The sequence below is a fragment of the Branchiostoma floridae genome, chromosome 7, assembly GCF_000003815.2.
Source record: "Branchiostoma floridae strain S238N-H82 chromosome 7, Bfl_VNyyK, whole genome shotgun sequence".
NCBI lineage: Eukaryota > Metazoa > Chordata > Leptocardii > Amphioxiformes > Branchiostomatidae > Branchiostoma > Branchiostoma floridae.
Window position 1 is genome coordinate 12,846,379 of NC_049985.1, and position 13,143 is coordinate 12,859,521.

Below are 13,143 nucleotides of genomic sequence, written 5' to 3' on the forward strand. Positions count from 1 at the left end.
AATCTAGCAGTTTAAATAGGAAGGATAACTTCAAGTAAAAATGGGTAAAAATGACAGAAATAAATAAACCATGTGTCATGTAGTTATGTACACTTTTGGAGGACATCACTCATTCAGTTACTTGTCCCTGAAAATAGAATATAATTGGATCTTTAAAAAACCCTACAAATTACAATGGAAATCAATTATTTATTTAGCCTTTGAAAACAAAAGGCAAAAAACAAAGAGAATCAAATGGAGATTTTTCTTTTCAAAAGAAACAAAATTGGTATCTTTACTGACTTTAGTCAAGTCTTTGATGCAAAGACGATTATAATATTTTTTTCCTGATACAACTTATTACAAGATTAACGTTAGATGTCCTCCTGGATATCTACTGTGTTATCATTCTAAAACAGGATATAACCATACCAATTTGATTACCTATCCACCATGGTAGCAATTACTGTTCTCCAATCACAATGGTTTGAATCATTCTCTGATAAATTGATAATATTACCGTTACAGCAAAACATGTTTCAGGCACAATCAAATACAAAAAATGCTACAGTTACATTGTACGTTTATTTTTTTGTAAACAAAAAATCTTGCATTTAAAACACAACAAGAGAGTGCAATAAAAGCATTAGTCAAATCATCACTGTTACACAAGTAACGTCTAGTCATTCTTCTTCTTCTTCTTCCAAATAAAAGTTTTTTTCTTCTATGGCTATTCAATTTTTCATATCTGCATATCATTTAGAAAAATATCTAACATGGGAAATTCCCCAATATTGACCACTAACTTGCATATCGATGCAGCTGCCATTAATTACCGCACGCAAATACAATCAATTTCGACAACATGGGAAGTGAAATCAAACACTAACCTCAATTATGGATTCAGCCCAAAATAACTGCTAAACCACAATGCGGTTTGCTGGTGGCACAGAACCCAGCTTGACTGGGAGCTTTGTGCAAAACGATACGATGAGTGGGGTTAGATCTGCGGCGACCCCGCGTTAAAACGGCCTTCCTCCTGACAAATCACCAACCATTATGCCCTGGACATCATTTTATTTTGGTCCCCGCCCCTTCTGCCTTTTGTCCATTTTTCAACAATCGGAAAACTACTGACCTGCTCTGGCGGTAATCTCGGAAAGCTCTTGAACGGGCATACTTCACTGCAGGCGATTTGCGCGACTAGATCGGTGGGGAATGTCATAAATGGGACATTATTTCTGGTCCGACTGGATGCACGATACTGTTCTTCAAAAGGCAGCCATTTTGGGCGAGTCTATTTACACAGGTGCGATGGGGGAGTTTGCTTCCGACTAGAAAATCAAGAAATTTGAGCTACAAAACTAACAAAAGCTTCTATTGTGAGCTCAGTAAATGAAAAAAAGTATTTCATACTTTGCAATTGACCCCTTCCACAAATCTAAAGCACAGTCACAAGAGAATCTTTCGAAATTAGGCACATTTCACATAGAAGCAATAGCAATATATTTTCGACGATATGCCATTGTATAAGATAGCTTTCATGATGGCACAATCGCGATTTCTGTCATCACAACTTTGGATCCAAATCTAGGGACAGAAAAGTTTAAAAAAGACAACATTGTTCACCTCAATAAAGTAATGGCACTGCCCATTCCCATCATCCATCTCGCAATGAGAGGTTAAAGTTCATTCCAAGCTGTGGATCAAAACTTTGTTGTTTACTAATTTGTTGTATTAAGACATTCACAGCTATATTTTGTCAATAATGAAGGAAGTGCCCATGTCTACATGTGAGCGGGAATTTATCCTGAAAGCGATACGAGACAGGAAGGTTGGATACTACTGTTTCAGCGTAAAATGCGCTGGGGGAGGGGGGGGGGGGGGGGGGGGTGCTATCTAGATACCTATGCATAATAGATGTGTTTTACAAATAGCACGTAGCTCAAAATTATATTGACAACCAGCAGCACAGTTCTGATCTGCCTAAAATGGTGTAATGTTGTGTTGTTACATGCAGTCACGTGAGTTTCTGGTGCTTTATCTTTGCCTCTCTTATGTTGTTATTATTATTTATTATTCCCAGACAGATGACTTCCTTTCACTAGATCTTAAACTTTGTAATGTTAATGATAGCATCTACGCCAGCTATCTCTAAATGTTGTGCTTCTTTTGTCATTTGTACAGCGGATAGATGGACGACAAACATACGACTACCGCAGACTGAAGGTGTCATTTGGTATGGAGCGTGGCTGTTGTATTGTTGACCTAGGAGACACAAAGTACGTTTGACATAATTATCTATTGTTGTAAATGTATTACTTGTCTGATCTACAGTGATGGTTAACAAGTTGTAGTTTGGAAGACAATCTTGAATAATTATTAATTCTCATCAACTGTACCATAGTGTTATTTGCCCACACAGATGAGCATCAATGCTATAGTGACTAATCTCTACATGATTGACTCTGCAGGGTTCTGGCCCAGGTTTCAGGTAAGATAGAAGAACCCAAAAAGAACAGACCAACAGAAGGGTCCATTATTATCAACCTGGAGCTGTCACCGATGGCCTCACCTGCATTTGAACCAGGAAGGTAATAAAACACAAACTAAATGAACTAGTTTCCACAATGTACACTGTATGTGGACTGTATTTACCATCATTATAATACATGAAAATTTTCAAATGTTATGGTAAACATACATTCATAGTCATATTTAACGATTGTATGATGTGTGAATTTACCGTACAAAAATGAACATGTTATGAAAAGACTCCATTGACAAAGAACGGAAATTCATGTTATTTTGTGGTTGTTGTAGGTGTTTAGTAACTCAAGTACTGGTACTTGTAAATACAGTTACAAGAAAAAGCCAACTGTAGCATTCCTCCTACTAGACCCACAGAGTCTGGTATTGAGATGAACAGGATACTGGAGAGGAACATCAGAGACTCCAGAGCTGTGGATACAGAGTCACTCTGCATTGTAGCTGGGGAAAAGGTCAGGTCTAACTCTTTCACTTCTCTCTCAAATCAAAGTACCACCCAGTGACCCAGGTGTGCAATCTAAGCATATCATCAAAATATAATCCCCTTGGAAAATTACCACATTGACACGTAAACTGTTTCCATATGAGGTATGATTAAAAAAGATATTATGAAGTCTATTCAAGATACTCGGTTATATGCATCATGCAACCTTCTCAGTTGATAAATGCTACTTCACAGAGAAGCCTTAGGTTTTGATAGAGAGAATACTACTGTAACTGTACTGCCTTCATGAGTAAGTCAAGTGCCACTGTATACATAGTTGGAGCTACTCAGAGAAAAGTATGAGATATATTATTGTTCATTCTAACTTTTGTGCTCATTTGGAAATCTAACAGATGACATTGGAGTAGCTAAACTACTCAATGCAACATGTTAATCTTAATACATGTGGATGATAAATTCAATGCTGTCACATAATCATAACATACTGTGTCAATAGTAGGGATTGTTATGGAATAGCTGTCATCTCTGCTGATTGAGCCATATGTGTGTTTGCCCGCGAGAACCTTAATAAATAAAACATTGAACATTGAACATATAAATCTTATAATATTCTTCCTTCCCCAAACAGGTGTGGTCCATTAGAGCAGATGTCCATGTGTTGAATGATGAAGGAAATATCATGGATGCAGCCAGCATCGCAGCCATAACAGCTCTGAGTCACTTCAGGTATAGTCATGTCCTTGTTTTCGTGGTCAATTTTCTCTGAACCATGCTGCTAGTCTATGCTAATGCCACATTGAATGTCTAACTTCTTCTTGCTGTGTTAGCCCTTTTGCATCAAATTCTATAATTACTGCTGTATTAGACAAGAGGGAGAGGGGTAAGGATGGAGCTTAATTGCCCCAAATCCCTTCTTGTTTTATAAAAATTAGGAAATGATGGTGCACATGTACTACTGGCACATACATGTAAGTACAGTACTGTAATTCACTTTATCTTCACGGTACCAAATTTTCACGGTCTGAGAAAATTGAACTTGTTCTCGGAACTAAATGTTCACTGTCGAGGCAAGTGTGCATGAAAAAAGTCTGTGAATTATTTTTTATCGGTAATGATAAGTTCACGCTACAGTCGTCACCGTGAAAACCGTGAACATAACATTACAGTGAAAAAATCAGGAATTACAGTATATGGTATACCTGAATGGAAACTATTGTTTGATATAGGCAGTAGCAATATAGTACAATTTTCGTGTCATCTTTTATAGGAGACCGGATGTGTCTGTGATGGGAGAAGAAGTTACAGTTGTAAGTACACATGTGAAAAGTACTTCTTGCCAACACTTTCTTGTGCAAAATAATGTAGTATAGACAAGTTGTTACCCCCACACAACACAGTGATGATGAGTGATCCAAGTGTAAATTATTCTTGATACATAGAAAACAGATGTGATAACTCCTAACTTTATAATGAGAAATACTGTGTTCTGCACAGCATTCACCAGAAGACAGAGATCCTGTACCCCTCAGTGTTCATCACATGCCAGTCTGTGTCACATTTGCTTTCTTTGATCAAGGGTAGGTTTTAGTTTCATCTTATGCTTACACTTGTTTTCCTCAAATATCTGAACAGGATAATCTCTCTGTCACTTAATGTCACATGTGTTTCTTATCTTTACCTTGAATCTTTACCTTGAACCTCACCCTTGCGGGTATTAAGGCTGTCCTAGTTGGGGCGGTCAGTATGTGAAGTGGTACTCGAATAGGTCTGGATGCAGTCCCCATTCCTGCCCCAGTCTTGTCTTAAACTCTTTCACTGTCTTACTGTTGACTGTGCTCGGTGAGAGTTTATTTATGTATGTGGATACTGTATGTTAAAATTGCTGTAGTGGATTTGAAGTTTATCATCATCATCTGGATGTGCTGGTTGCACGCATGGACATGACTCTCTCCCTCCATCCTTGAACTGCAAATATGTCCTGTTGTATGCAGGGAGTTTTTACTGGTTGACCCTAACCGTTCAGAGGAGCGTGTAATGGATGGGAGGATGGTGGTGGGGATGAACATGCACCGAGAGATCTGTACCCTCATGATGAGCGGGGGCATGCTACTGGTCAAGGAACAGGTACAGCAAGAGTTTAGGAACTGTCTAAAACTGCACTGCTGCAAGGGTGAAAATGATTAGTTATGTTATCACTGTGTTTTGGTGGAAACTCTTTCACATACACACTGAGGCCCTCTGACTGTTACTGTTAGAACTGCAATATCAAATACAAAATGTACTACCTGTAGTACTGGTTGTATGCAAATATATTTTTGTGGTAGATTTCAGCCAATTACTACATGTAGTACTGTTTTTTCTAATGACCGTTTCATCTGTAGTCAATGAAATTATCAAGTTAGGCCAAAGGACGTGGAATTGGACAGAGCTGCATGGAAATGCAGAGTAAAGACTAGCCAATTGCTGTCTACAATATACCCCTTTGTGAGGGATCCCAGCAGCAGTATAGTGAAATACTGCATGGATACTAATAGTACTACATTACAGTGCAGATATAGAGCCATTTCTTGTTTGTTTTATATGTACCTACTGTTTGTTCTGATGTCCTCCCTGTAGGTTTTAAGATGTTCCCAGATTGCCACAGTCAAAGTGGCAGAAATCATAGAGCTGATTCAGAGGGCACTGGACAAGGATGCCCAGGCAAGGTACCAGAAAATTATTATCTATTGGCTTGTTGTAAAAGTACATCACTATACATGATATTTTTGTTGTAACAACCAACTCACAACTAACTTGAAATCCAATGTACACAGAATTCAGTGATCTCAATGGACAGCAGGCAAATTTAAAATGTTGACATTTTCAGAATCTAGAAGCTGACAAATACATTATTGTTATTGAATAAAGCTATCATATCAGACTCACTAAGGGCCAGTCCAAAACGTAGGATATTTACTCGTCGTATACAATACTGTGTGTACACTTTTCACTTAGGCAAGCTGGAGAGAAGTGTGGTTTTGCAGAATCAGTCCCTACCAACAAAATAACCACCAACAGAAAGGAAGCCACTGCAATAGACACAACAGCAGCAGCACAGCAGGCCAGTCAGGTCATACAGGAGGCTGGGCCAGTGGACAAACCGTATCCTTAACTTACATTAATAATGTCTTCTGATGGGGAAACTGGCCTCAACATGGCAGTTTTGGTACTAAGGGCTGAATACTGTAAATTTTGAAAATGTTGTGGTGGTTTCATTTTCACAGTGACCTTTCCACTGCATGTTCGTCATACTGTCAATGTGTCCTTGTACGACTACTGTTTTACAAAATTGTTTCAGCCATGAATTTAAAACACAGCAAAAACATCCTCTCTGCAGAATAAGTTACTGAATTTACATTACTGGTTGATGTGCAATTGATTATTCCAAATAATCATTTCAGTCATTCTTCCTTGACTATGTGTCACTGTCAGGATGTCCAATATGCTTGTACAGGTGAGTTTGATCTCGCTTTAGGTTTTTCTGTTAAAAAATAAACTGCTTTTAGGCATAATGTCTAATTTTGCATAGTATGTACAAGCTGCATAATACGGGACTGTACTCACACTGGGAAATGCTCCTGCTCTTTTCAATGTGTGAGGTAATCTTCATTGTGCCTCTCCTCAAACATGGGGCCCCTGGCTTTATGCTCCATCTGAGAGGGCAGTCCAAACGTAGGTAACCTTTTCACCTGAGTTGAGCAACATGTTGCATTTTGGTTGGAAGCCATCAAGGCACACTTACAATTTCTATGTATTACAGCATGTATCTTACCGGGTACTAGTATTAAGCTAAATCCATGTGCATCACCTGCAGGCACCTGGAACAGTACAGATAGGTGAAGGACTAGTGAACACCTGGGATGTAGATGATGAAGACATGGAGTCAGAGGAAAAAGAGGGGAGAGAAAAGAGTGTAACCAATGGGAGAGAAGCTGTGGCTACTTCCAAACCAACTGAGAGGAAAAGACCTGTTAAAGCTGGTGAGGGTACTGGTAAATTCCTCTTCATGTCTGTCTGTTTTTCATTTGCTTAAATGGTTAATTCAGAAAGTTAACAAACCGTCCACCTAATATTGAAAATTGTACGGGTAAAATCTTTCCCCACGTATGTTTTCCTTATACATTGAATGTTAACTTTGTTGACACATAATGCTTTAAATTAGGACTTATTGGAGGCAGGTCGATAACAACTTGAATTATTCCTACACCAATGTATTTTCAAATGTTTTCTTTTTTTATTCATTATTAAATATTTGCTTTTGGCTGGTTTGGTTTTCTTTGGTCCCCCAAGGGTCGAAAATAAGTCAAAATATATAAAATTCTGTCCACATTTCAGTGTCCCATGCAGAGGGCAGCGATAGTGAGGAAGAAGAAACAGTAATGCTGTTCCAGGGAGATGATGAAACAAAGTAAGACATACTGTTATCTTACAGTTTAATTTTAAGCACCAAGCAACTAAGCACAGTTCTTCAAGTGTTTGGTACTTAAAAAGTCTTAGAACAGCCAAGCATGTACAGTGCTATAAAAGAAAGAAGTAACATGGCAGCCACAATATTAAAGCTTTGGCCATAGATCTATCTTTCTTAACATGAACTGCTGCAGATGACAACCGTGTAATTCCTATAAAGCTTCCTTTGCACAGGCTTGAGCTTGCCCAGCACTTTTTCTAGTTTATCATGGGACAGGCCTTCTGCTGTGATTTTACACCCTGTATTCTGGTACTTGCTGATAAGAATATATTACAATACTGTAGAGTCATAACTCACCTGCTCAAAGCCTGCTCATAGTTGATGACTTGAGTACATTCTTCAAACATGTACATTTGTATTATGAACATACATAATTTAATCAGATATTACTCATTGCTCTTGTTACACATAAGTCAATTGACTTTTTTACTGGGAGTAAATTGTTGTTATGCCATACTTATGGCATTTCTGTGTGCACTGCAGTTTCTATGTATTCTGCTAAGGAGGCTTACCTCCATCTGCTATCTCTGATTGCCTTGTTCTGGTTATACAGGTCTACAGAAGAGCCTGACTCCACTGCACTCATGCAACCTTCCAACAGTGATAAACCAGCCAAGAAGAAGGGCAAGAAAAAGAAAGCTGCACAGAAATAATTCATTAAGAATTTTATGGATACTGAATAGAACAGACATTTGTCTCGTAGGCAAACTGCAATATGCAGGTCTCAGATTAAAAGTATTTTTTACTTTTGGTATGCCATGTTTCTAACTGTTAGCAGTATGTGATGTGTGTCATTCATTCTCACTTGACATGGCAAATCCATCATTAAAACATCAATATCATTTTCTGTGGATTTTCCTGAGTTTTCATATTACATTTTACAAGGTGCTATACCAACCTATTAGTATTACCAATACTTGTCACTATCTGTTTCAAAAGTACATGAGGTACAGTGTTGTATATGAATATCATGATCAGGTGCTAAAGAGAGCTCTGGAATCCACCAACATTTTCATAGTACCAGCTGAAAATGTTTCTGATATTCATACTTGTCCAGATGGACAAAGGCAAAGAAAAACTGTGACACCAAACATTCCCTTCATACTGCTTTAATGCTGTTTGATGTGTATGTTACAGTGGTATAAGTAAGCTGCTAGGTACAGTGTTAATGCATAATACCCTTGTTAACCATCACCCTATTGTCTGACCATGTAACCAGTACAGATATGGTACAAAGGCTAGCTTTGCAGGGAGGTTAAAATCATTTTGAGAGGGATTTCATTAAACGTACTATATGTCATTCCTCAGGGTTGTTAAATACCAAATTAGTACAGAATAAGATGTTACCTACTGTATGGGCATCAGGTAGAAATTTGGACCTCCATAATAATATTTCACTTCATGTGAGGTGCTTCTACCACTACCACTACTACCAAAACTACAGATGCAGTAAAAACCCTTGACCAATGTTTTACAATTGCTCTACCACGTTATTGTGGTACACCTAATTTGCATGCTAACCAAAAGCTTAATTGTTCCCCAAAACAATGAAAGGTCTAAAAGATCTTTGATTGCAAACAGATCACAATCTATTTTGTGGTGGAAAGTAGCTACTGAAATGATTGAAAATTCAATCATCACTTGAAAAGTCAGCAATGAAGTGCATAATTTTCTGTATTAGTCAAAGCCAGATAATGTTCTTATCTAATTAACAAATGGGTCCTCACAGTTAATGAAGTTGTGGTCAAAAGACACACAGGCAGAACCTTTAAAATATGACTGAAATAACAGCTATCTTGGGAGTCACAGAAGATCAATCGTAGAAAATGGCATAGGAGATCTGAAGAGTGGTAAATAGAGCCTTGTAAACAACACAAGTTTATGATGTGTGAGATACCTTGAACACCACAAAAATCAAGCAAAAGAGCATCAGTGCATGGCAGCAGTTGGTATAAGGACTTCCTGGAGGTACAAAGTTGGGGGAAACTGAAATGTGTAATCAAAGAAGGGTACCTTTCTGCTTTAGCTGTGATATTGCTGGGAAGGTGTAAAATTAAAAACCAAAAACAGTCAAAAAGCATGTTCTAGCAAATCTTTCAAAATGGAGGAAACTTTAAAATTGACTCACTGACAGTTACACAAACTTTGGGTTTAGTACAGTGACATTTTGACTTCATTGTATTGTGTTATATACTACTGTTTAAAATTGTAGGTTAATGGGACGTTTTGTAAATGAAATGTGAATTCAGTTCATATCGAAAAATAAGATTTTTTCCTTGGGAGTTTAACACACAAATACAGCAGATGATAATAAACCAATTCAAAAAGAAGGGAAACAGTGAAGAAGAAATAGATATCTAAGAAATTATCAACTATTAAGCAAGGTACGAGTACTGTCTTATGACAGTATTTCGTGTATGATATTCTGGAAATTTTGATGGAAATTGATAATAGTCACAACATCAGATGGAAAACTGATACAGTGATAAGATGTTGCTTTACCAAATGATTTTATGCAAGGTAAGGACAATGTGCAAATGTAACTACAAGTGCCACAATCTATGATTGTTTACTCGTAAAATTGAGATACATGTATCACAGTCTGTCACAAAGGACATTTTCACAGCTAGAACACGTGAAAATTACCTCACACTCACACATACTAGCATTACTTACAAGGATATTTATATTATAGGCTCAAAGCCTGATTTCTACAATCAAAGTCAGACTGTTGTTCCTTAAAATAGTCTACATGTACTTAACTATCATGACCGAAATGTTTTTGGTCGAACTTGGATTTGTGGTTCTTGATCATGTAGATGAAGAAAGTTAGGCATTCCTTTTCCTGCACTGGAATGGTCTTAAAGTGACGACTGACGGTCTGTAAGTCATAAACAGAAACAACATGAAAACATTAGTAAATAGCAACATTGCTCTCAACACCAATTCTTGTCTGGCCTAATATATAGCTTACTACAGTATCTTGAAGCAGCAACACAAGTTTGAGACCATAAATTCTACAACATGTGTTCTAAATTGAAACTGGCTCCAAGTATGGTATAGAAGCTGTCCAAGCAAGGGTAGTCCCAACAGTTCCAGCATTGGGTGAGGAATATTGTGGTCTGCTGAGTACATACACAACAACTAGACCCAACAAAGCTATGAATTTATCAACTTGCACAAAGCTCTTGCTTCTGACAGAACAAGTGGACATGGGTATCATAGGTTCTTCTTGTCTTCTCATCAGTTCAGAGCCATAGAAAACGTCAAGACTTCAGTCACCAAAACATTAATCCAAAGATATTTTACTAAGATAAGACTTTCATTGATCAACTGCAAATTTGTGATATTTTTTGGCTACACCACATGTATCTGAAAGATACACATACATGTACAACCACAAATTTTGGTGGTATCATGACTGTAGTTATGAATGTCCTGTTATGAAACACAGTGCCAAGAGGGAAACCACCCAGATTGGCCCACAAACAAGCGTGAAGTTAAGCCTACATGTAATGAGGACATAATCTGTGCTACACAGGGTTGACCCACCTCTGCTAACTGTGCCTTGTTGAGACCAGGTCGTGTCTGCAGCTTGTAGTGACGTTTGTACCTGCGCAAGGTGTTAACCTGGAGACCAAGGAGGTCCACCTGGGAACAAAAAGTAACAACGTTAAATCAACAATTATATCTATCAATCATACATAGAACCCATTGATAGACAGATTCATGTTACAAGCAATGATCATTCCCGTCGAACCATAACAAACCATAAAAAAACATATTGGACAGAATTGGCCTAAGAAAAGGGCTTTGCCTTCTTTCCCAGCATTACACAAACCAAGTATAGTTGTTTAGGAAGGGGAAGGCACTGCATAACATTACTTAAGTGCTGGCCAGGATGCTCGTGTAAAGCATAGTACATAATAAAAGATGAGACTCTGCACTAGTAGTAGGTTCCTATTCGTAGTAGGTTCCTATTTGGAGATCGCAGCTTGTAGTGGAAAGGAAATGTATCAACACTTGGTGTGTGGTACAAGCCCGGAGGGGCTTCATTGTTTTTTGGTTGTTTTTTTTCTTTCTTTTTTCCACACTACTGTGTCTACAAAGACCATCTCTAGAAGACTAGCGACCATATTATAATTTGGCAAAATTTGGATCCGTAGTGTATCACTAAAAATGTTGTGTACATGACAGTCCGTAGTGACAAGAATTCAACATTATATCATGTATAATGAGTGACATATAGGTCTTGACCTTGAAGAAACAAGCTTTGTTTACATACGTCATGGTAACATTCACTTGTACCCACCTCGGGTCCATCATAGTCGTGGTCTGGGGAGTTGTCATCCTCATCACTCAGCTTCCTCTTTCTCTTACTGCGAGCACTCTGGATCACACCTTTGTGGTGGTCACAGATGTATATGTGGCGTGCCTGTGGAGGAAAACATAACACCATAACCATTCATGCACTCGTGAGGAAAGTATCAAATGCCTTGAACAAATAAGTGACATAGATACCACTGGACAACTTTTTTCGGAAAATATCATTGTTTCAAATTGTATTTCTTGGAAATTACTAGTATGTGAAATACATTGTATAGATAAGTCCTCTTTTATTTCTATCTAAATGTATTTATTTGAATTGGAGAATTTATTAGAAACCTTCATTTAGAATAACCTTACTAGTAGATGTATTTCATGGCTTGTAATTACCAGTATAGCCACACATAACAACATTTTCTATCTTATACTTTAGAGCTTGTGTGTCTTGTACATATACAGATACTTAAGTAAATAACATCAACTACTTGGCAAGGGACCTGACAAGAAAGCTGATCCAGTATCACTGTCTGGTATGTAGGCTAGACAAAACTGATAAACAGAAAAGATCTAGTATAGGATTGTGATGCAAACTATGCTCACTGCAAACTTGTCCCAATATTTCATACTTTTTCAAATACATTTTGGAACTTGAATTAGCCAATACTGGCTTTCACATACTAGTACATGTACCAGTATGAGCCTGAGGTGAAATGGAATTTTACAGCTGAGCAATTTCAACCTGCATATATGCAGGTGATCGATCAACACCTCCATGGTGGGCTACAGATAGGGAAAGAACACTTTGTCTTTGTCAAAACTGTGAACAATGGGAATACATTGTACTTTCTTTCTTTTTATAGCAAAAAGCCTACACACTAATGTGGAAATATTGTGTTTCTACAAGAAATATTGATTTTTATCCCAAATTCTAATTAGCACTTTTAAAGCAGAGCAAATAGATCTAACGCCTTTTGTCTTTATTCATAAAATTGGAGATAGCTGATAGCAACACTATAGGACTATTCTCTGTCTACCACTTCTAGACATGCACTGGTATGTGAGACATCTTGCAAGATGAAGACAAAGCTCCTTTGAATCTTTGCATTCCAGCACTGTCCCAGAATATGATATGTATACACAAGACTGTGAGCAATCAGCCTGGCTGGTGAAGTGTTTATATCAATAATCTGTCAATGATTCAACAATAATTATGACAGCTTTTAACTTGACATGCTTGGTGTACCTTAGTTACAATGCATTATCAGGCATGTACAGGAGTTGTGGTCTTGAAGATGCAACAGAATTCATCACAGTTTCTGTTGGATGTTTAGTCATC

At 37.7% G+C, this 13,143-nt stretch overlaps 2 protein-coding genes across 4 annotated transcripts; one reads left to right on the forward strand and one right to left on the reverse strand.

Moving 5' to 3' along the window:
• Positions 1-1,610: 1,610 nt before the first annotated feature.
• On the forward strand, positions 1,611-8,323 carry LOC118418789 (exosome complex component RRP45-like). Of its 3 annotated transcripts, none has more exons than XM_035824828.1 (14): positions 1,611-1,813; positions 2,167-2,261; positions 2,454-2,573; positions 2,879-2,981; positions 3,603-3,700; positions 4,242-4,281; positions 4,469-4,551; positions 4,966-5,098; positions 5,591-5,679; positions 5,969-6,115; positions 6,446-6,467; positions 6,828-7,005; positions 7,349-7,421; positions 8,035-8,323. In XM_035824828.1, exons 1-14 carry the CDS (start codon positions 1,748-1,750, stop codon positions 8,132-8,134), a joined length of 1,347 nt encoding a protein of 448 aa, XP_035680721.1. In that variant the 5' UTR covers positions 1,611-1,747; the 3' UTR covers positions 8,135-8,323. The 3 variants fall into 3 exon arrangements, with proteins under 3 accessions (XP_035680721.1, XP_035680722.1, XP_035680723.1); XM_035824829.1 differs by having other exon boundaries at positions 1,615-1,813; positions 6,828-6,993; XM_035824830.1 differs by lacking the exon at positions 1,611-1,813 and adding an exon at positions 1,924-2,003.
• A 280-nt stretch (positions 8,324-8,603) lies between these two features.
• On the reverse strand, positions 8,604-11,955 carry LOC118418790 (histone deacetylase complex subunit SAP30L-like). The gene is made up of 3 exons (XM_035824831.1): positions 11,794-11,955; positions 11,034-11,132; positions 8,604-10,362 (listed from the first exon to the last, which is right to left on the reverse strand). The coding sequence occupies exons 1-3, from the start codon at positions 11,944-11,946 to the stop codon at positions 10,240-10,242; spliced, it is 375 nt and encodes a 124-aa protein (XP_035680724.1). The 5' UTR covers positions 11,947-11,955; the 3' UTR covers positions 8,604-10,239.
• Between the last annotated feature and the right edge of the window lie 1,188 nt (positions 11,956-13,143).